This window comes from Leucoraja erinacea, chromosome 1, assembly GCF_028641065.1.
Source record: "Leucoraja erinacea ecotype New England chromosome 1, Leri_hhj_1, whole genome shotgun sequence".
Lineage (NCBI taxonomy): Eukaryota > Metazoa > Chordata > Chondrichthyes > Rajiformes > Rajidae > Leucoraja > Leucoraja erinaceus.
Genome location: NC_073377.1, coordinates 67,414,887 through 67,437,897, shown reverse-complemented (window position 1 = coordinate 67,437,897; position 23,011 = coordinate 67,414,887). Strand labels below are relative to the sequence as shown.

Sequence of the window (23,011 nt, the reverse complement as noted above, 5' to 3'; positions counted from 1 at the left end):
CGGCCGGACGCCCCAGCTCCGCGAATGTCGGGAGTCGGCGGCGTCGCAGCGCTGGGATACCAGCGGGGTGCGGGCAATGCCTTACCGGGTCGCCGTGCGGCAAGCTCCGGAGCGCTGTGGCCGCCGACACACAACATCGCGGAGCGTCGCTGGATTTGGAGCCGCGCAGCCAGGGGTAGAGTTGCCGGGGTCGGAGATCCAACCGGCGCCGCCCGCGGCCGGACGGAGCCCCCAGCTCCGCGGCTCCAAATCCAACGACGCTCCGCGAATGTTGGAAGAAGGCGGCCACAGCGCTCCGGAGCTTGCCGCACGGCGACCCGGTAAGGCATTGCCCGCTCCCCGCTGGTATCCCAGCGCTGCGATGCCGCCGACTCCCGACATTCTCGGAGCTGGGACGTCCGGCCGCGGGCCGCGCTGGATTTGGAGCGCCTCGCAGCCAGGGGTAGAGTTGCCGGGGTCGGAGCTACAACCGGCGCCGCCCGCGGCCGGACGGAGCCCCCAGCTCCGCGAGGTTGGGAGTCGCCGACCAGGTAGGTAGGGGACTAAGAATTAAAGTTTCCCCCTTCACCCCTACACCACCACCACCACATAAAATCCCTCCAAACTAACTGACTAACATTTATGCAATGATTCTCCCGGTCTCCGGGGAGGAGGCAGCTGCTCCAGACTTTTCAAGCCGCCCGCGCTACCTACCTAATCTACGCTAAAAATCTTCCATTCTGAAATCCGAAAATGTCCGAAATCCGACAAGTGTCTGGTCCCAAGGCTTTCGGATAAAAGGTTGTGCACCTGTACAACATAACAAGCTGCTATGTCAAACATTACAAAATGGTACAAGCAAGATGACAATATTTTGCCCAGCATGAACAAAGTGCTCTGATGGCCTTTTGTTTTGTAAATTTGCATAGTGAAATTCACCTTCAATGTGCAAGCAGCTTTTGACTGAGAAAATTTGCATTTGAAGATCAAGATCCAAATAATGGCAAAGCTCATGATCTATCATCCAAAAGAAATCCATGCAATTTTATATGCATGCAGTAGCTCAAAAGGACTGAAGAGATACCACCGATGCTCAGCATAATTCTCCAATTATGTTGGTAGGATATCTGTGATCAGAACCTTAAAATGGATCCAGCACACAAATACCATAGCTGAGTTTCTGTTCTTTTAATGGCACAGAGTCTAAATCCTGAATCTCCACACCCAACAACACTCTTGGGATACCAGCAGCCCAAGGACTGGAGCAAGGTTTGCACCATCAGTCAAGGACAATATGGGAATGCAATATAAGTTACAGGCTTACTCTTATTCTGTTATCTATATAATCAAAAGTCTCATTTTGACCACTTCCTGTCTGCGCTGTATATTGATTTTAGAAAAAACGTTACCATATTTCGCCATGATTTTTGGCCATCTTACTCACAGCCCTCTTCCGCTGAGCAAGCCTCGAGGATTTTTTCCACCAATGAGTGTGAGTGTAGTCTCAGTGACAGAGCTGTCAGCCAAAGAATCCATTCGGCCCACAATGCCCATACTATCCCTCTGGAAACCAGTTCCTTCGGCGCACAACACCATGCTGGCGCTCCAGAGAAGTGGCAGATGGAATATAGTGTAGCAAAGTGTGGAATCATGCATTTTGGTAGTAGGAATAAAGGCGTAGACTATTTTCATAATGGGGAGAGAATCCAGAAATCGGAGGTGCAAAGGGACTTAGGAGTGCTGGTGCAGGATTTCCAAAAAAGGTAATCTGCAAGTCGAATCGGTAGTAAAGAAGACAAATGTAATGCTAGCATTTATTTCAAGAGGGCTAGAATACAAAAACAAGGATGTAATGCTGAGGCTCTATAAGGCGCTGGTCAGGCCACAATTGGAGTATTGTGAATAATTTTGGGCACCATATCTGAGGAAGGATGTGCTGGCCCTGGAGAGGATCCAGAGGAGATTTTTACAAGAGTGATCCAAGAATTAATGGGTTAACATATGATGAGTGTTTGACGGCACTGGACCTGTACTCGTGGAGTTTAGAAGAATGAGGGGGGACCTCATTGAAATGTACCGAAAAGGCTTGGATAGAGTGGATGTGGAGAAGATGTTTCCACTCGTGGGGGTCTAGGGCTAGAGGTCATAGCCTCAAAATTAAAGCACGTTCCTTTAGGAAGGTGATGAGGAGGAATTTCTTTAGTCAGAGGGTGGTGAATCTGTGGAATACTTTGCCACAGAAGGCTGTGGAGGCCAAGTCAATGGATAATTTTTCAGCAGTGATAAAATTATTATTCTTGATTAGTATGGGTGCCAGGGGTTATGGGGAGAGGCAGGAGAATGGGGTTAGGAGGGAGAGATATATCAGCCATGATTGAATGGTGGATTAGACTTGATGGGGCGAATAGTCTAATTCTGCTCCTATAACTTATGACAATCTTAATTCAAAGCTTTTGGGAAACGAAAATCAAATGCAAAATTACAACCACATTTTTGTCACAGCATCCCTTTGGGAATGGGATAATGTGCAAATAGTCTTCAAATTCCACCACACCAGACTGAAAATTGTGCTTTTGTTATCATGTTTAAAAGAGAATGGTGATTATGAAAACATTATCACCATTATCATCATTTTATGATTGGTTTACTGTTTTTAACATTGTGTTTTTTTACCTGATTTTAACTATTTATTCTGTTCCATCAGGGACTGGATTGTTTTTTTTTTAGTGTTATTATGTGAGAAGTGTTTTAAATTTAATGTGCGAGGCTCCGCTATTCACTGGGAAACGTCTTTTCATTTTGCACTGTACTTGTTGCTTGCAAGATGACAATAAAGGTTGATTGATTGATTGATTGATTATTCAATTGCGGCATTTTTTAGAATACATAAAATTCACCTCCATCAACACTTTCTATACATGGCATTTTTCACATCTGATCATCTATGCAAATGCTGAACAAGAGCATTCTTCACAAGAAGTAACCTTTACCTCCACGTTCAATCAGATTTTGAGAAAGAGCAGGTTTTAAAATCATAATAAGATCACTAGAATTAATTACATTTAATAAAGGTACAAACAGATAGTAAAAGCAGAATTTTTCCATTTGACATTATAGAAATGTGAAATGTATTACAAAGCTACCTTTGTAATGGAATCCTTTCGTATCAGAAAGCTTTGCACTCTGTTAAATTATCTAGCTCCATAACTCCCTCACCTCCAACAATGTAAACGCCTGAAAACAACTTATTTGTCATCAAGGTCAAGACCATTTGTGTCCAACACTTTGCTCCCCCCTAGTTCAGACCAATGTGTATGGCTTCTCTTGGCTCCAACCCCAAATTCAGATATGTTTATTGTCATATATACCAAGATGCAATGACATTTCTTGTTCATGTGAAGCTCAGAGGAATCGGTATACAGTTATGATAAATATAACATTACAATGACGAGTGCTAAACAGTAGAATGGTGCAAGGTTGTAGAGCAAAATCAGAGTCATGCAAAATAATTTGCACTATAATGGAATTTGTACAATAATGGAATAAATGTATGAGGTAGAGTTAAAAGCAAGAGTACAGTGTGTGTGGCAGCATCCCTAGGAAGGGAGTGTGAAAGAGCTGATTGATTTGGGAGTCCCACAGCAATGGAGAAGAGGCTATTCTTAAATTTAGAATTCAGAGCATTCAAGCTCCTGTATCTAATCTCAGAAGGTAGAAGAGAGAAAAGGGAATGATCAGGATGGCATACTTCCTTGATAATACTTTGGGTCTTCCTGATGAACACACTGTGAAGATGGACTGGATCAAAGGAAGTGACAAGCCTGTGATGAACTTGGTTGTGTGTTCTTCAGATTCAGCCAGTCAAAAGGTTTATAGTGAATCTTCTGCAGAAGCTCTCTTCTTAGGTACCAGCCTCTCATCACCACTTTTCTCAAAAATTCCAATCTTTTGACACACGGTTCTTGCATGCAGCCTCATCGCCTCCCGTTTGACTATCATTTTTGTGAAAGCCCAATTTCCATATAAATCGATCTTGAGCTTTTTCAGAATTCCTAGTCTAAACCTATCAATGTAGTTTGCAACCATACCACATCTCTGAAACAGCCCTTATTAAAGTAAGTAACAAATAATCAATAAAAATATTACATGATGGTTAAATACTGGCCAGGACCCTCATGATAATGTCCCTGCCTCGTTTTACATCCATGCTGTGGGATATTTTATGTCACCCAAACAAAGCTTATGAATAAAAGCCGTTTAAGACAGGGAATCATATTGTAGATTTTCTTTCTGGCCTGGCCCAGCGAAGATCATAATAGTCCAGTAACAATTCGCTCCTATTCTATTGTTTCAGTTCAGATAAACCCCAGTGACATTCTTGTATGGCAATCTACAATTCTATCCAGGTATTTGCAAACACTGCACCATGGACTTAGAAATGTAGTTGTAATTCAAGATTCATATTATTCAGTATATCAATAGCATTTGTGTTGCTAATTTCAGTTTGATAACCTATTGTTGTCTTGAGATGTTAACTTCATTTGTCTCTTCACAGATATTTCCTTACTGAAATGTTACCAATTTTTAATTCAAATTTCCAGCATCTGCAGTATTTTACACTTGGAGGTTGAGGCAAGCAAGATTTGTGGAGAGATTTGTGAAGTGTACCAATTAAAGAAGTTCTGCAAGTTTAAATGTTTTCAAAGATGACTGTAATTTCTTCAAGCAAAAAAAAGAAAAAGCAAGACAAATTTACTTCAATAACCGAGTACAAATGACCAAGAGATAAAGCATTCCTTATTTGGAACCTTATTGCATGCTTATCTGCAATAAGATGACCACAAACTCATAAGGATTTTTCACATAAATAATTTAATGTTTATGAAAACTAAAGGCATTATCTATAAACTCACAGCACTACATAAATTTTTGAATTCTAAAAGTAAGAAATCAGGAGCAAAGTTTTCAATGGAATTGTTATAATTCCAGAGGTTATAGAATATTAGAATAATCTAAAAATATTAGATTTCCGCCCTGAATTCTTTGTCAAAAATGTAATACCGAAGATCTTGAGTCATTGTACAGAATGGAAACAGGCCCTTTGGCCCATCTTGACAGTCCCATTGCTTGCTTTTGACGCACTCTGTCCATATATCTGTCCAAATGTCTTAAAAGCCGCATCTGCTTCTAGTTTCCTCTGGCACCTTATTCCGGGTCTAGACTACCTCCGGTGAAAGGTTTCCCTTGATATCCCTCTTAAACCTTCCCCTCACACCTTTTAAAAATCAAGTTGAGATGCTGTTGTGATGAAAAAACCCTGACTGTAATTGATCTTCCATGACTAGGTAAGAGCTCTAATGCACATGAAGAAAATTATGCTCCAAATGTAAAAATGCTGATCACAATTCAATGTGCAATATCTGTGAAAGCTATTATCTTGCTGCTTGGTAACAATCTAAACATAAACTAGACTGTTAATAAAATAACTTTAAATCTTTGATACAACAAAATTATACTATCTGCATTGATGTAAACAACAATTGATGTACAGTGCATTCAGAAAGTACTATGTGGAGGCAGCTTTGGCAGCGATTACAGCCTCAAGTCTTTTTGGGTATGACGCTACAAGCTTGGCACACCTGTATTTGGGTAATTACTCTGCAGATCCTCTCAAGCTCTGTCAGGTTGGATGGGGAGCATCGATACACAGCTATTTTCAGGTCCCTCCAGAGATGTTCGATCGGGTTCAAGTCCCGTCTTTGACTGGGCCACTCAAGGACATACCGACTTGTCACGAAGCCATTCCTGCATTGTCTTGGCTGTGCGCTTAGGGTCGTTGTCCTGTTGAAGGTGAACCTCCGCCCCAGTCTGAGGTCCAGAATGCTCTGGAGCAGGTTTTCATCAAGGATCTCTCTGTACTTTGATCCGTTCAACTTGTGGACTGGTGCGGCAAAAATAATCTAGAATTAAATGTCGACGAAACAAAGGAGATGGTTGTCGACTTCAGGAGGGCGCAGCCAAAACATACACCCCTCAACATCAGTGGCACCACAGTGGAGAGAGTGGAGAGCATAAAGTTCCTCGGCGTGCAAATTACAGACAGCCTCACCTGGTCCAGGAACACCACTGGGACTGTCAAACGGGCCCATCAGCGATTGCGCTTCCTGAGGAAACTAAAACTGGCCTCACTCCCCACCAACATCCTCAGGACTTTCTACAGGGGTACGGTGGGGTCTGTACTCACGTACTGCATAAATATGTGGTACTGCACCTGCAACTGCTCGGACAGGAAGGCTCTGCAGAGGGTAGTGAGGGGAGCAGAGAGGATCATTGGTGTCTCCCTATGCTCGGTACAAGAACTGTTCCAGAGCTGCTGTCTGAAAAAAGCTCAGAGAATTGCTAAGGACAAACTGCACCCCCTCCACATACACCTGGATCTCCTGCCATCAGACAAGAGATATCGCAGCAACTACAAGATTGCTAAACAGCTTCCTGCCACAGGCTGTGAGGTTGCTAAACAGTCACTCTGTACTCACAGTCAACTGATTCTGCGGCTTGGCACGGACACTTTAATAACTGGCACTGGTCACTTAAATCAGCTGACCCGGACATTTTTATGATTGGTTTTACTGTATTTTAACGTTGTTGTTTTTACCTGCTTTTAACTATTTATACTGTTCCATCAGGGACTGGACTGTTTTTAGTGTTATTGTGTGTGAAATGTTTTAAATTTCATGTGCGATGCTCCGGTATTCCCTGGGAAACGTCTTTTCATTTTGCACTGTACAACTGTTGCTTGCAAGATGACAATAAAGGTTGATTGATTCATCTTTCCCTCGATCCTGCCTAGTCTCCCAGTTCCTGCCACTGAAAAACATCCCCACAGCATGACGTTGCCACCACCTTGCTTCACCGTAGGTATGGTATTGGCAAGGTGATGTGCAGTGCCTGGTTTCCTCCAGACGTGACACTTGGCATTCAGGCAAAAGAGTTCAGTCTTGTTTCTCACGGTCTGAGAGTCCTTTAGGTGCCTTATGGCAAACTCCAATGTGCCGTTTACTGAGTGGCGGCTTCCGTCTGGTCACTCTATCATAAAGGCCTGATATAGTCCTTCTGGAAGGTTCTCCCATCTCCACAGAGGAACTGTGGAGCTCTGTCAGAGTGACCATCGGGTTCTTGGTCACCTCCCTGATCAAGGCCCTTCTCCCCCGATTGTTCAGTTTGGCCGGGCGGCCAGCTCTATGAAGAGTCCTCATGGTTCCATTCAAGAATGACGGAGGCCACTGTGCTATTCGGGGTCTGCAATGCTGCAGAAATTGTTTTATACCCTACCCTAGATCTGTGTCCTGACACAATCCTGTCTCGGAGGTCGACCGACAATTCCTTCATCTTCATGGCTTGGTTTTTGCTCTGACATGCACTGTCATATGTGGGACCTTATATAGACAAGTGTGTGTCTTTCCAAATCATGTCAAATTAATTTAATTTACCACTGGTGGATTCCAATCAAGTTGTAGAAACATCAAGGATAAACAACGGAAACAGGAAGCTCAATCTTGAGTGTCATAGCAAAGGGTCTGAATACTTATGTAATGTGACATTTCATTTATTTATTTTTAATTACTTTGCAAAAAATTCAAAACAACTGTTTTTGCTTCTTCATTCTGGTGTATTGTGTGTAGATTGATGAATTTAATCCATTTTAAAATAAGGCTGTAACGTAATAAAATGTGGAAAAAGTGAAGCAGTCTGAATACTTTCTGAATGTACTGTAAATCACCATGTTTGGTACACACTTCGTTCTCACGTTAAAAAATGTTTAAAGAAGTAATTCCTTCATAGTTTATGAACATATTGGACCAAATTACAAGCTACTGTAAAATTCAAAAATGATTCTTTCCTGATCAAAGTACATAATGGATCGTTTATGGACAGCGACGGTGTCAGCTTACGTGGAACACTTTCCAGGGCCGTGCAGCCCACGGCCAGGCCCAAACAGTCACCACCGACGGCGGGTGAGGTTAAGTACCGTGGAGCACAGGCCCGGCAACCGCCACCAACGACAGCCGGGTCTCCAGCCCGGCCGCAAGAGACAGCCGCGAGCAGTCAGCCCGGCCGTGAGTAGAGAAAGCCCGGGCCGTGAATAGAGCCGACCTGGCCGCGAGAAAAGCGGGACACTGCAAAGCAGCAAAAGCCAGCAAAAGCCGGGCCAGCCGTGAAGCAAGCAAGCCAGCAAAGCAGCAAAAGCAACAGTAAATACAGCCCGAGAGGTCGCTGACGCACCGGAGTCCAGAGACAGACAAGTCGGACCGGTGAATTTCTCACAGTAAAAGCTGGACTGCATGAATTTAATGTATTGTTCACTGTCATTAATGATTTAAGTAAATCTATGTGCACAGCAGGTATATGGTTTAAAATTTTCTAGTTTGCTATTACAGGTGCACAACCTTTTATCCGAAATTCCGGAAACCGAAAAGCTCCGAAAATCGGACATTTTCGTCCTGGAAAAAAGGGAGGGTATATTGCCCGGGAGAGTAGGAATCCCTAGACCTAGTACAGTGAGCATCCACCGAGGGTCGCCCGGAGATGTTCCGCGGTCACCGGTCCGGGTGACCCTCGGTGAACGCTCACTGAACTAGGTCTAGGGATTCACAAAAATGCTGGAGAAACTCCGCGGGTGCAGCAGCATCTATGGAGCGAAGGAAATAGGTAGCGCTTCGGGCCGAAACCCTTCCTTAGACTGCCCTATCAGTCCCCCCTATCAGCCTGAGGAAGGGTTTCGGCAAAGGGAGGGGAGAGAAGGTAAAAGAGAGAGGAAGGATCTGCCAGGCATGCTGTGTGTGTGGGTTTGTTTGGCGGAGTCTGAGGGGAGAAGGAGAGAAGGGAGAGAAGAAGGGAAGGGAGGGAGGAAAGGGAGGGAGAGGTCCAGCGGCGGGAATGGATGCCTGGGTCCGGGCGTGAGCTGAGTCCGAGGTTTGTAAACGTTGCTGCAAACCCCCGGCCCTGCCCTCCGTGTATTGTTCACCGCGTCTTCCTGGAGAGAGGGGGGAGGGCATGAGCCGGGGCTTGGTACGTGAAGCACGGCGACTAGATGGACGGGAGTGCTGCCCCAGGAGCATGAGGGCACCTCCCCCTTCTCCATTCCCCCTCACACCCCCCTCTACCAACGCCGCTCTATGAACGTTGCTTTCGTCCTTCTGTCCACGCTTTCGCTCGCTCTTGGTGCCGGCGCTTCTCCCCTCATGGCAGCTATTGAAAAAGTCGACCCGAAATATCACCTATTTCCTCCTATTATCACGTGTTCCTCATCAGAGATGCAGCCTGATCCGTGTTTGTGCCTTGTGTGTGTGTGTGTTTAATCAGCATCTGTGTATGTGCCGTTTAAACTGTTGGCGCATGTGCCGTTGAAGTGATAAAAAACATTTAAAACCGGCACGCCTACTGTTTCCCCCCGCAACGCTGAGAAGGGCGCGAAATCGAGTCGGGGTTAACGGAGGCACTCCGGAGGAGTGGACCAGAACGCTATAAGATCTTTGCAAAAGCAATTACTCGTAGGTCGGGAATAGGTAGGCGCGGGGACCAAAGATCTTTGTAGGTGACCACTTTCGGGTCGCGCAAACTCCCCTTGCGGCCTCTTCCGAGCTGACTCACCACTGAGGGAAAGAGCTAAAAGAGCTATCGGGACCGTACTAAGGAAGTGTCTGGTGAAGGCTTGGATAAAAGGATATGCCGATATGGTTCATTAGTTTCCCTTTAAGAATTAGTAATGACTGGATCAGTGTAAAAGGAGTCCAGGGAGAGAACACAATCTCGACCCGAGAACATCTACCATGGCCGCTCTATTGTAAGAAATGTGCCACGATTTGCTTTTGGACCGAAGTGGAGGTGGTTTATTTTCAATGAACACTTTCGCTCGAGAAGAGAGAGATTGGTTCATTGTAGGCTTTGGAAGCCGGTTATCACACCTTACATGTGTTGCTTCTCCCCTCATAAAACGGCAGCTATTGAGGCATTAAAAGTCAAAAACCCGAAATATCACCTAGACAAGTAGCCTCCTATTATCACGTGTTCCTCATCAGAGGCAGCCTGATCCGCTGATTTACAACTCCCAGCCTTTTGTGTCTGTCTGAGCGGCGATGTTAAAATCAGCTTCATCTGCAGTATGCTGTTAGAGTTTAACCAAGTACAAGGCATGTACTGACGAAGTCAAAAAAGGAAGAAGTCAAATGCAAAGGGTCAAAAAACAGCTTTCAGAAAGGTACGGAGACAATCCGGGCAAACAGAAACTGTTTTTAGAAGGCCCGTCAACGCAATGAGATTGCGAGAGGCAAACCCTGAAGGCACACCTTCGGGTCAGGGTTGAAGGTGAAATGAACGCAAAACGTACGTGAAGGTACACTCCGTTGTGCAGGAGTGGACCATGGTTGCGCTAAAGCATTTGCTTTGCTCCAATCTGATTTGATTACAGACTTATTAACAAATACATAAACAGCGCCAGTATTTCGAGAAACTCCGCTGGTCCGCCACTGCTGTACAGCAACGATACAGGGCTTGGCAGATAAGAGATGTCCACGTGATACATTATAATAGTTTGAGAAAAGCAGTGGTTTGTATTCAGGCCTACTACCGCGGGGTCAAAGCCAGAGAATTGGTTGAGAAAATCAAGGCAGCACGCCAGATTAAGTCATTCGTAATGATGTGTATTCTACAAGTAAACATTTCTTGATTGAAAAAGCGGCTGTAGTCACTTTGCAAGCTGCATACCGTGGTTACTGATCAAGGGTACACTACAGAGCTATGCGTCAAGCAGTCATTTCGATCCAGAGATGGTATAAAGCATGCAAAATAGGGCATTCCTAGTTTGTGCAATATCAGTCAATGAGGTATGCAACTATTACCATTCAGGCTGCCTACAAGAGTATGGTGGTTAGGCAGTGGGTTAAGCAAAAGAGGGCTGCTGTAAAAGTTCAGTCAGTACTCCGTATGAGTCGGTATAGGAAAGACTTCTGCAAACTGAAATATACAGCAATTGTAGTTCAGTTGCACTACCTTGCTTATGAAGCAAGAAAACTATACAGAGCACAAATCAAAGTCACTGTTGTATTGCAAAGACAATATAGATCCTACTTCTTGATGAAGAGCCAGAAATGTGACAATGAGACAAATAGATGAACAACAGAAAAGGCTTAAACAATACAAAGAACGGTTAAATAAATGTGTGACAATGAGTAAAAAGCTGCTAATAGAAAAGTCTAAACAAGAGAGGCTTGTCGATCGAGACAAAAGTACACAGAACCGATTGCGACGAGGACACTTCACTACAATCCAGCATGGAGCCTCCTTACAAAATAAACACTAAGTTCAACAACTATTGGAAGCATAATGACAAAATAATTAACCTGAAACATTAATACTCTCTTTCCCCAAATATGCCACTTGCTTTGTATTTTGTGTATCCGTGATGGTGAAGTGCTTAGAGAGGTTGGTTATGGGGAAAATCATCTCCAGCCTCAGCAAGAACCTGGGCCCATAACAAATTGCCTATCACCACAATAGACTGACCGGTGATGCGATCGTGCTGGCTCTCCACTCTGTAGTGGATGCTCTCATTTCACTCCTGCCATCGGGAAGAAGATATAGCAGTCTGAAAATTGCAATGTCCAGGTTCAGGAACAACTTCTTTCCAACAACCATCAGGCAATTGAACACTACGAAGTCCAATCAAACTGAAATTATGAACTGCCGGGGTTGCAATAGAGACTTTGGTCTTTATTTTGTTTTTACACTATATATGGGTTTTTTTTTAAATTTATTGAAAATATTTAAAAATTGTTTGTCATGTTATTTATTGAGTACTGTATAGCAAACGTGTGGTGCTGCTGCAAGTAAGAATGCCAAAGTTGCACCGAGGGACATACAACAATAAAACACTGTTGACTTTATTTCCAACCTTCAGCAACATATAAATAAATTACTGCATAGCTGGGAAGAAACATAATGTCTGACTTCTTGAAATTTTGCTCCCTGATACCAGGTTAGGGATTCCAGATTTCCCAGGTGGAAGCAAAATCCGTCATAACATTTAAAAAACAAATGGATATAGCTTAGAGATAACCAGTTTGAATGGGATTAAGAGTATGGCCAAGACAAAGGTTGTGAATTAAATAACCTGCACTCAATCAAACTAAAACAAAAAATTGGGTTCATTAATTCAGAATGCAATTTTTTTTTGCATGATTTAATGTTATGATGTTGACGTTTGATGTTGATGTTTACCTCGACAGAGATGCGATTTTTTTCCATATCGTATCTCAGTCCACACTGCGGCCTAACATCGGGGAGTTTGCGGCATTTGCTGGAGACCGACTTCGGGAGCACCAACCACGGGATCCTGCGGACAACATCATGGAGCTCGCGGTCCCTGTCAGGGGATCGACTTAGGAGCTCCAACGACGGGAGCCTGTGGACTTTAACATTGTGGAACTCACGGTCCCTGGTTCGAGACCGACTTCGGGAGCTCCAAGCCGCAGGAGCTTCAACTGCCCCGACGCAGGAACTTCGACCGCCCCGACGCGTGAACTTCGACCGCCCCGACGCGGGGGCTTCGATCGGTGACTGCGGGAGCTTTGGTTGCCCTGACTGCAGATGGTTCAACTGCCCCGACCACGGGAGAATAAAGAGGAAGAAGTTTGAACTTTATTGCCTTCCATCACAGTGAGGAATGTGGGGAATCTGCTGTGGTGGATGTTTACGTTAACTTTTATGTAGTTGTGTGTCTTGTTGCTTTTTTTTTTTTTTAAGTATGGCTGTATGGTAATTCGAGTTTCACTGTACCGTAATTGGCACATGTGACAATAAACTGACTTTTCAACCTTTATTGCATTTAAAAAAAAACCTTATCAAATTTGTGAAAATTACCTCTGTGACAGGCTGATGGGCACTTGTGATTTCTACAGCCAAGAGATCGACCACAGCTTTGGTCACAAGGAGGGCAATTGCCAGAACAGCACTAGAAGCAAACAATACAAGAGGATTACTTTTGCTTTGTGCCTTTTTAATAGGTGGTTAAAACACAATTAAATAAAAACTTCAAAATTAAGCATAGCAAAATCTTCAAGTTTAAAAAATTCTTCTTTAATTAATTTGAAAGCATTAAGCTGTATAGGATGAAGTATTATAATCACAGCAATACCATATCCAAGATTGTACAAATACCAAAATAAAGACAGTTTAATCTTGCAATTTCCCATTCCAATATTTATCCACAGAGAGTAATATTAGAAAAAAAGCAATTGCAATACTGACACCTTCTGCTTTTGATTTTAAATCAGCACGCAATGTGTGATTTAATATTTCTTCAACATATGGATAAATCCAAGTAAACACATTCCAATACTTGTCACTTAAACACTTTTGGTTATTATATGCTATGTTTATCTTGTAAAAATGTTTAGAATGTTACAGCACAATAATAGTGTTTGCCAAACACACGCCCAAATTAATTAAAAGATGTGGTGGCCCAAGGATGAAGAAAGGAAAAAAATATTTGCTAAAACCCACCAAGAGCTAATTATGGATGTTTGTGTACCCGACTATTCAATCAACAGGAGCATCCTGCAGGGGATCTTTGGTCAAAAGTACATTATTGGAATTCAAATTGTATACCAGTTAGAATATCTTATAAATAAATTCTGTTCATCCAATCACACAACACTGACATCTGGTGTAAGGTAAGCCAAATGACAGGTGTACACAAATTAGTGTAAAATGTTAACTGGCCAACTATTGTAAGCAAAAAAACAAAAAGGCTGCTGAAAATACTCAGTATATCATTTTTACCATTTACCAAATACCAATTTTGAAATACTGATTCAGGAAAAAAATTAGTGAAAACATCATTTTCTTCAAATAATGGCATAAGATCACAAAGATTTTTGTGCATGTAAATGAAAGGGGCACTCGATGATAATAGGATTGTATTGGATTGGTACGACAGTAGCCTTATCCCCAAGAATTTATCCTGCCGATATTCATCCTAACCCCAATCTTAAACTGCAGGGTAAATAGTTACTTGGGGGACGGTACTATATAGTAACAAACTAGATGGAACAATCCTTCTTTACAAGATTCTGACTTCATAGAAATGTGATCATTAGATTAATTTTATTTTTAAGTTTAATGTTTTGTCAATACTTCCATAAAATTATAATTACACCATGAGAAGTTTATATTAGCAAATTCTTGGAATAGAATTAGACTATTCGGCCCATCGAGTCTACTCTACCATTCAATCATGGCTGATCTCCGCCTGCTAACCCCATTTTCCTGCCTTCTCCCCATAGCCCTCGAGACCCGTTCTAATCAAGAATTGGTCTAACTGCCTTAAAAATATCCACTGACTTGGCTTCCACAGTCCTCTGTGATAATGAGTTCCACAGATTAACTACCTTCTGACGAAAGAAGTTCCTCCTAACCTTTCTCTAAAGAGCGCCCTTTAATTATGAGTTATGACCTCTGGTCCTAGACTCTCCCACCAGTGGAAACATCCTCACACCCACCCTGTCTATGCCTTTCATTATTCTGTAAGTTTCAATGAGGTTCCCCCCCCACCTAAACTCCAGCCAGTAGAGGGCCAGTGCTGTCAAATGCTCATCATACGCTAATCCACTCATTCCTGGAATCATTCCTGGAAACCTCCTGTGGACCCTCTCCAGAGACAGCACATCCTTCCACAGATAAGGGGCCCGATTTGCTCATAGTACTCCAAATGCAGCCTTATAGAGCCTCAACATCTGAATTTCCCCTGAATAAGGGGATTAATAAAGTCTAATCTAATCTAATCTACATCTCTGTTTTTGTATTCCAGTTCTCTTGATATAAATTTGCTTTCCTTACTACCGATTCGACTTGTAAATTAACTTTTTGGGAGACCTGCACCAGCCCTCCCAAGTCCCTTTGCACCTCCGACTTCTGGATTCTCTCTCCATTAGAAAATAATCTACTCCTTTATTCTTATTACCAAAATGCATGAATATGCACTTCGCTGTACTGAATTTCATCTGTCACTTCTTTGTCCACTCTCCAAACATGTCCAAGTCCTTCTGCAGAGTCTTTGCTTCCTCTACACTGCCATCCCCTCCACCTATCTTAACATGTTCAAGAAGGAACTGCAGATGCTGGAAGATCGAAGGTACACAAAATGGCTGGAGAAACTCAGCGGGTGCAGCAGCATCTATGGAGCGAAGGAAATAGGCGAGGTTTCGGCCCGAAACGTCGCCTATTTCCTTCGCTCCATAGATGCTGCTGCACCAGCTGAGTTTCTCCAGCAATTTTGTGTACCACCTATCTTAACATCATCTGCAAACTTGGCCACAAAGCCTTCAATCCCCTTATCCAAATCATTAATGTACAACGTGAAGAGAAGCGGCCTCAGCACCGACCCTTGCAAAACTCCACTAGTCACTGAAAAAGCGTCTTTTATTGCAATTTTGTCTTCACATGCAGCCTCACATGCGGCATCTTATCGAAGGCCTTCTGAAAATCTAGGTAAACAACATCTACAAACTCCTCTGTCTGTCCTCAAAGGACTCCAGCAGGCAAGATCTTCCCTTTGCAAAACCATGCTGGCTTCAGCCTATTTTATCATGAACTTCCAAGTATTGCGTAACCTCATCTTTATAAGTGACTATAAAATTTTACCGACCACCAAAGGCAGGCTAACCGGCCTATAGTTTCTGCTCTTCTGCTGTGCTCCCTTCTTGTACAGCGGGACTGATATTCACAATTTCCCAATCTTCATTAACAATTTCATTTAAAGGGAATTCAGAAGAAGGTTCCTTATCTAAAGAGTGATGAAAGTATCAAATTTACTACCATAGGGAGTGGTCAAAGCCTATAACATTAATATATTTAAGGGGCAACTCCGGGGCATCAGAAGTTGCTCTGAGAGATTTAGATAAGGAAAAAGAAAAGGAGGATTGAGTGGAGCATAAATATTGGCATATTCTGGTCTGTTTCTATCCTATGTAAACTTAAATGAAAACTCCATCCATCCTTTCATTCAAATCAATCATTCATGGTTATGCACATCAACTGCTGCTTTAGTAAGGACCTGGACCTACTCCAATAAGCGAGTTCGGTATTCCTAAAAATGCAAGGACTCATGGGATTTGTCAAAGGTCGTAAGCTATAACAGTAAATAGATGTCAGCGCTATAGCTACAGTGAGTATACTATTGGTCTGCTTTTTTGTCATTTTTCAGTGGGAGACCGGGCGGGGTGGGGGGTGAGACCGGGCGGGGGAAGACCCGCAAGCGCTGCTGAACCGCCACTGGACCGTCCCCGGTCCCACCACCCCCCGACTCGTGACATCCGGACCGACGGGAACACCGGCCTCCAGGCCCAATGCGGTGCAGCGCCAACCCCAACACCAACCAGCGGCCTACAGAATCAACAGCCAGCGTCAACTCCAGCGCAACCCCGCTCACACCACCGACTTCTGCCACTATGGTACCCGTTGCCACTTCAATCACAACCCCGAGGAGCGAGGGCCACGGCCTCGCCTGCGCCAGAGCGCCAGCCTGGGCTCAGCCTCCTCCGGCCCGGCGTTAGACTGGACCGCGCTGCGGGCAGCCTTCAGCCCCAACCTGGAGTTGGAGCTGGCCTGGACTCTGGGCTTGGGGCTGGACAAGAGAGCGGGAGGAGGTTGCTGCTGCCGCCAGCACCATCAACAGCACCAGCAGCTCCAGCGGGCGCCCGGTCTGCCCATGGGCAGCAGGGGCCCGACCGCAGACTCTCTCTCCAACCAGGATTTCTCCAGCAGCAGCGGCTCCGAGTCACCCGGCGGTTGCCCATCTTCAGCAGGACCTCGGTGTCGGATTGAGGGGAGGAGGGTGGAGGTGGAGGGCTGCCGAGGCCAATCCGGCGAGAAAGGCAGAGCCGAGCTGGAGCCAGCGGCTGCAAGTCCATGGCTGCCCCGCCAGCCCAGGGCTACCCCGGACACCTCCAGACAGGGATGGGACAATGGGGAGAGGACGGGGTGGCCCAACAGCACCCACAGCGTCGGAGAGCTAACCCCGACCCCGACCCAGAACGCAGCACAAGCCTGCACACAATGCTGCACCACTGTTGCCAAGACTGTTTTACAGCTAATGACCTATGACCTGGGCATGTGCAGTCAGAATACCAAACTCACTTATCGCCAACTGCCACAGTTGATCAAGAGGTGAAGCGATCTTGCTAGGATAGCTCCCCATTTTGCACTGGATCACTTGAACAAGAACACATACATCAGGCTGCTGTTCATCAACTAGTTCCACAATCATCACAATATTCCCCTTAAACTCAGAAAATTGATGTATTTGCTCGTCCCTCCTTAATGGATTCTCAACTTCCTCACCCACCTCTTATAGACAATAGGTGCAGGAGTTGGCCAGTCAGCCCTTCGAGCCAGCACCGCCATTCAATATGATCATGGTTGATCATCCCCAATCAGTAGCCCTTTCCTGCCTTCTCTCCATAGCCCCTGACTCCATTATCTTTAAGAGCCCTATCTAGCTCTCTCTTGAAAGTATCCAGAGAACCGGTCTCCACCCCCCTCTGAGGCAGAGAATTCCACATACTCACAACTCTCTGTGAGAAAAAGTGTTTCTTCGTCTCCAAATGACTTACCCCATATTCTTAAACTGTGGCCCGTGGTTCTTGAGTCCCCCAACATCGGGAACATGTTTCCTGCATCTAGCGTGTCCAAACCCTTAATAATCTAAGGTACACAAAAATGCTGGAGAAACTCAGCGGGTGCAGCAGCATCTATGGAGCGAAGGAGATAGGTAACGTTTCGGGCCGAAACCCTTCTTCAGACTGATAGGGGGTGGCGGGGAGAAGGAAGGAAAAAGGGAGGAGGAGGAGCCCGATGACTGGGGGATGGGAGGAGACAGCTCGAGGGCTAAGGAAGGGGAGGAGATAGCAAGGGCTAACAAAATTGGGAGAATTCAATGTTCATGCCCTCCGGATGCAGGCTCCCCAAGGTGCTGTTCCTCCAATTTCCGGTGTTACTCACTCTGGCAATGGAGGAGACCCAGGACAGAGAGGTCGGATTGGGAATGGGAGGGGGAGTTGAAGTGCTGAGCCACCGGGAGGTCAGGTAGGTTCTTGCGGACCGAGCGGAGGTGTTCAGCGAAACGATCGCCCAACCTCCGCTTAGTCTCACCGATGTAGATCAGCTGACATCTAGAGCAGCGGATGCAGTAGATGAGGTTGGAGGATATACGTTACCTATCTCCTTCGCTCCATAGATGCTGCTGCACCCGCTGAGTTTCTCCAGCATTTTTGTGTACCTTCGATTTTCCAGCATCTGCAGTTCCTTCTTGAACCCTTAATAATCTTATATGTTTCAATAAGATTCCCTCTCATCCTTCTAAACTCCAGAGTATACTTAGCACACAGAGTTGCTGTGCTCTGGTGCCAACCACAATCAGCACAAATCGACAACATTTCCTCCTCGATAACATCAAGGTTGTGCATTGAGTCCCTTGTTCTACTCGCTCTGTACCCATAACTATGTAGCCATTTTTTAATTTGCCAACGATACCAACACTGTTGGAATAATAAGTAATGATGAGTCCGAGTACAGGAGGGCGATTGAAAATCTCATTGAATGGGGCCTGATCGACAATCTTGTTCTCATTGTTAACAAAACAACGGAGCTGATTTGTGAAGGGAAACCCAGGGATCCATGATCCTGTCTTCATCAATGCGGCAAAGGAGAGACAGCTTTTCATAGTTCCATTGCTGGGTACTTATGACAATTAAACACACTTTACTCATTTTTATGGCAATCAAGGATTAATCTGTTTACAATTTTGGTATCAACAATGATGAGCTTCTCACTATAAATCATCTAAATCCTAAAAATCATGTCATTTTATTTCATCCTGCTCCGTAAAATGTTAAAATTGTACTTTAGTCTTACTTTCTTTTTACACTGATGCCTTTGGCAATCCCGCAATTTGGCACATTTTGTTTCACACAGATATTCCTTATGACAAGACAACGTCTTCACATGCTTCCCACAGCGACATTGCTTTTCAACTTCCTGGAAATAAAAAAAGCATGGATATGCAAGAATGCTGATTTACAAAACTTGTTATTTTACTACACAGAAAATATCTCATAGCCATTTTCTTTCCCAAACATCATCACAGTAATGTAGAGAAAGTTATATATTTATTCAGGTAAAAGATCCTTAGTTGCATGATCTAAGAATTTTTTTAAATGCTTCTGAATGTTGTACCTGAGAAATAAACGGACTGGTAACATTATACTTAATTATGCAAGTAAACCATAGAAAGCCTATTTTCTTTGAACATTAGAAATGCAATTTTTATGCGGTCTTGTGATTTTCTTCAAAGAACCCAAAATAATCCTTAATTCAAACACACTAACATGTTTGTTCAAAATTATCCATTTTAAGGCTTCTACTCTATTCCAATCAAGCTCAATGCAAGGAACAAGGCCTCATTGAGTCAGTCATACAACACGGAAACACACACTTTGGCCCAACTCATCCACACCAATCAAGATGCCCATCTATGCTAGTCCCATTTGTCTGCATTTGGTCCATATCTATCCAAAATTTTTCAAAGTAGACAAAAAAATGCTGGAGAAACTCAGCGGGTGAGGCAGCATCTATGGAGAGAAGGAATAGGCCTGTCCCATTGTGGCGACCTAATTCGCGAGTTTAGAAGGGTTTGCCCTCGACCCATGCCCGTCCCACTTAGGAAACTTGAACGGAAACCTTTGGTGACCTTGCCCGCGACCCAAGGTTTCCATGAGGTCGCCGGAGGTTTTGGTCACTCGCCTGGAAAGCCTCGCCCTGGATCGGGGGGAGACGGGGGGGTGGGGGTGAGACATGGAGGGTGAGACATGGGAAGGTGAGACGGGGGGGGGAGGTGAGACGGGGAGGGTGAGACGGGGGGAGGTGAGACGGGGGGAGGTGAGACGGGGGAGGGTGAGACATGGGGGGGGGGTGAGGGTGAGACGGGGGGGTGAGACGGGGGGGGGTGAGACGGGGGGGGGGGGGAAGAGCGGGGTTGGGGGGAAAACGGGGGGGGGGAGAGACGGGGGGAGACGGGGGGGGAGGGGGAAGGGGGGGGGGAGATGGGGGGAGGGGGAGGAGACGTATGGGGGGGTATAAGACGTTGTATAAGACGTTGGTGAGCCGCATTTAGAATATTGTGTTCAGTTCTAGGCACCATGTTAAAGGAAAGATATTATCAAGCTTGAAAGTGTTCAGAAAAGATTTACAAGGATGGTGCCAGGACTAGAGGGTGAAAGCATTTGGGAGAGTTTGAGTAGGCTGGGTCTCTATTCCATGGAGCGTAGGAGAATGAGGGGAGATCTTACAGAGGTATACAAAATTATGAGAGAAATAGATCGGGTAGGTGCAGAGTCTTTTGCCCAGAGAAAGGGAATCGAGGACCAGAGGACATAGGTTCAAGGTGAAGGGGAAAAGATTTAATAGGAATCCAAGGGGTAAGTTTTTCACACGAAGGGAGGTGGGTGTATGGAACAAACTGCCAGAGGAGGTAGTTGAGGCTGGGGCTATCCCATAGTTTAATTAAGAGTTAGACCGGTACATGGACAGGACAGGTTCAGAGGGATATGGACCAAGCGCAGGCAAGTGGGACTAGTGTAGCTGGGACATGTTGGCCGATGAGTGTGAGTTTGGCCGAAGGGCCTGTTTCCACATTGTATCACTCTATGACTCGAGAGAGGCATTCCTGGCCAAAATCATTGATGAACGTTATACAGTTATAAATGTGATTCCAGCTTAGCAAATGTCTCAATCATCATGAATGTCAGGAATCACTGATCAAGAATCAATAATTAAAATAGACTTGTGTGCATATTTTATCAAATTACTTTTGAAGCAAAAAGTTTAGTTGGGCAAGTGGATATCAATTAATCTTACATCCTATGCCATTAGAATACTCAAATGGACAATCTGCTCCATCCATTATTTATTTGCGAGGCAATGTGTGCTTCCTGGACTTTTTTCAGTGACTATAAATATATTTTTACACCTGTCATAGTGATAAGAGTTTTTAAATTTCCCCACCCAAATAACAGGGAACAGACTCCCAGTTGTTATGCTTCTTTCCACAACATACTTTATCAATAATCAGGAACATTTACAACTTTTCAACTAATAACTTAGAAGAAACCAAAATCAAAACCAAAAGTGTAGAAGTGCGTTTTGTGCTTTTCTCACTACCCTGGTACACTTTTAGTTTAGGTTTTAATAGTCAGGTGGGGTAAAGAATGACTATTTTGAAAACAGAAGAAATAAAATCAGATCATTTTAACTCCTTTCACTTAAATTGTAAAAACAGGTCAACTCTAGGATATATGGATGGTATGAATTATATGAATGAATTTGACATTTTATTCCAAATCTATGTTTTATTTTAAAATAAGTAATTAGGGCAGAACACTACTAAACTAATACATCCTCTCACCTGTCGGCAGATCTCACAGGGGGCTCGATGGCAGCGCATTGAACATCTATGTAGGCCACAATCTAATTGTCTATCACATGTATCACCACAGGTTGGTACATCCTCTGTGCAGGGCAGTGCAGATTCTGGATGAATAGTTAATAAACGACTTCAAGTCAGCGAGAACCTTCATTGTTTGCCCAAGATTTGCCCAAAAAAGAGCAAACCATTTAAATCACCCTTTAAGGCAATTAAAAATTATTTAAAAATACGATTCAATAATCATGTAGATTCCTAATTTGCTCATGATAGCATCTTGCAGTTTGACATGTAATGACATTTTTTTTTTTAAACAAAATGTGAAAGTACCCATTCAGTCGAAGTGATCTAAAATCTAATAAGGGAAGACTTAAGATGACATTGGAGAGCGGCAACACTTTACATAAAGCTCCTCTTAAATCAGTTGAAAATGCCCATTGGAATCGTACTTCCTTAATATCTATCCTTTTGAGCTCTACGAAAGTCATTACTTCCAATACTGATACTCTCCGAACAATGATTTTACAATGGAACTCTTGGATCTAATGATCTTTATTGATAAAGATGTGGGTTCCAGGTAACGTTCAATCATTTGAGTGTAATCTTGAAAAACTTATAGCAAAACTACGGTTTGAAAAACGAGATCACTGAAACATGGCTCAGCCCCAACTCTCCTGGCCCTGCCATACAACGCAAGAGTTTCTCTGCTTATTGTACACAATCTTCAGGCAAGGAGATAGGCAGCAGAGTCTGCTGTCTGATCAACGCTTCTTGGTCCAGTCAAGTCAAGTCAAGTCACATTTATTGATATAACACATTTAAAAAACAACTCTTGTTGGCCAAAGTGCTTTACATTTGTTATAAGAATAGTATAGACAAACAACTACATACATATATACATATAACCCTCGCTCAGTGGACGTCAGGAAAGGCTTGAGAGTATAGATAAGTTTTTAGTCTTGACTTAAAGGTGTCGATGGAGGGGGCAGTTCTGATGGGAAAGGGGATGCTGTTCCACAGTCTAGGAGCTGCAACCGCAAAGGCGCGGTCGCCCCTAAGCTTATGCCTAGACCGTGGGATATTCAGCAGCCCCAAGTCGGCCAATCTGAGGGACCTGGAGGTGGAGTGGTGGGTGAGAAGACTTTTAATGTAGGAGGGGGCAAGCCCATTGAGGGCTTTGTAGACATAGAGGAGGGTCTTGAAATGTATACGGAACCGCACAGGGAGCCAGTGGAGAGAGGCCAGGATCGGGGTGATGTGGTCCCTTTTTCGGGTGCCCGTCAGGAGTCTCGCTGCGGCATTTTGGACCAGTTGCAGGCGGGACAGGGAAGATTGGCTGATGCCAGTGTAAAGAGAGTTGCAGTAATCTAGGTGGGAGGAGATAAATGTGTGGATGATCTTTTCGAGGTCATCAAAGTGGAGGAATTTTATTTTAGCTATCGTCCGAAGCTGAAAGAAGCTAGCTTCTAACACGGCATTGACTTGTTTGTCAAATTT

At 44.2% G+C, this 23,011-nt stretch overlaps 1 protein-coding gene across 1 annotated transcript in view; it reads right to left on the bottom strand.

Moving 5' to 3' along the window:
- The window catches only part of nfxl1 (nuclear transcription factor, X-box binding-like 1), a 116,330-nt gene that overhangs the window by 66,891 nt on the left and 26,428 nt on the right, over positions 1-23,011 (bottom strand). Inside the window, exons 9-11 of the mRNA XM_055636659.1 lie at positions 21,497-21,621; positions 18,949-19,071; positions 12,898-12,988 (exon numbers count right to left, since the gene is read on the bottom strand). Coding sequence (XP_055492634.1) covers positions 12,898-12,988; positions 18,949-19,071; positions 21,497-21,621 — 339 coding nt within the window. The remainder of the gene's footprint in view (positions 1-12,897; positions 12,989-18,948; positions 19,072-21,496; positions 21,622-23,011) is intronic.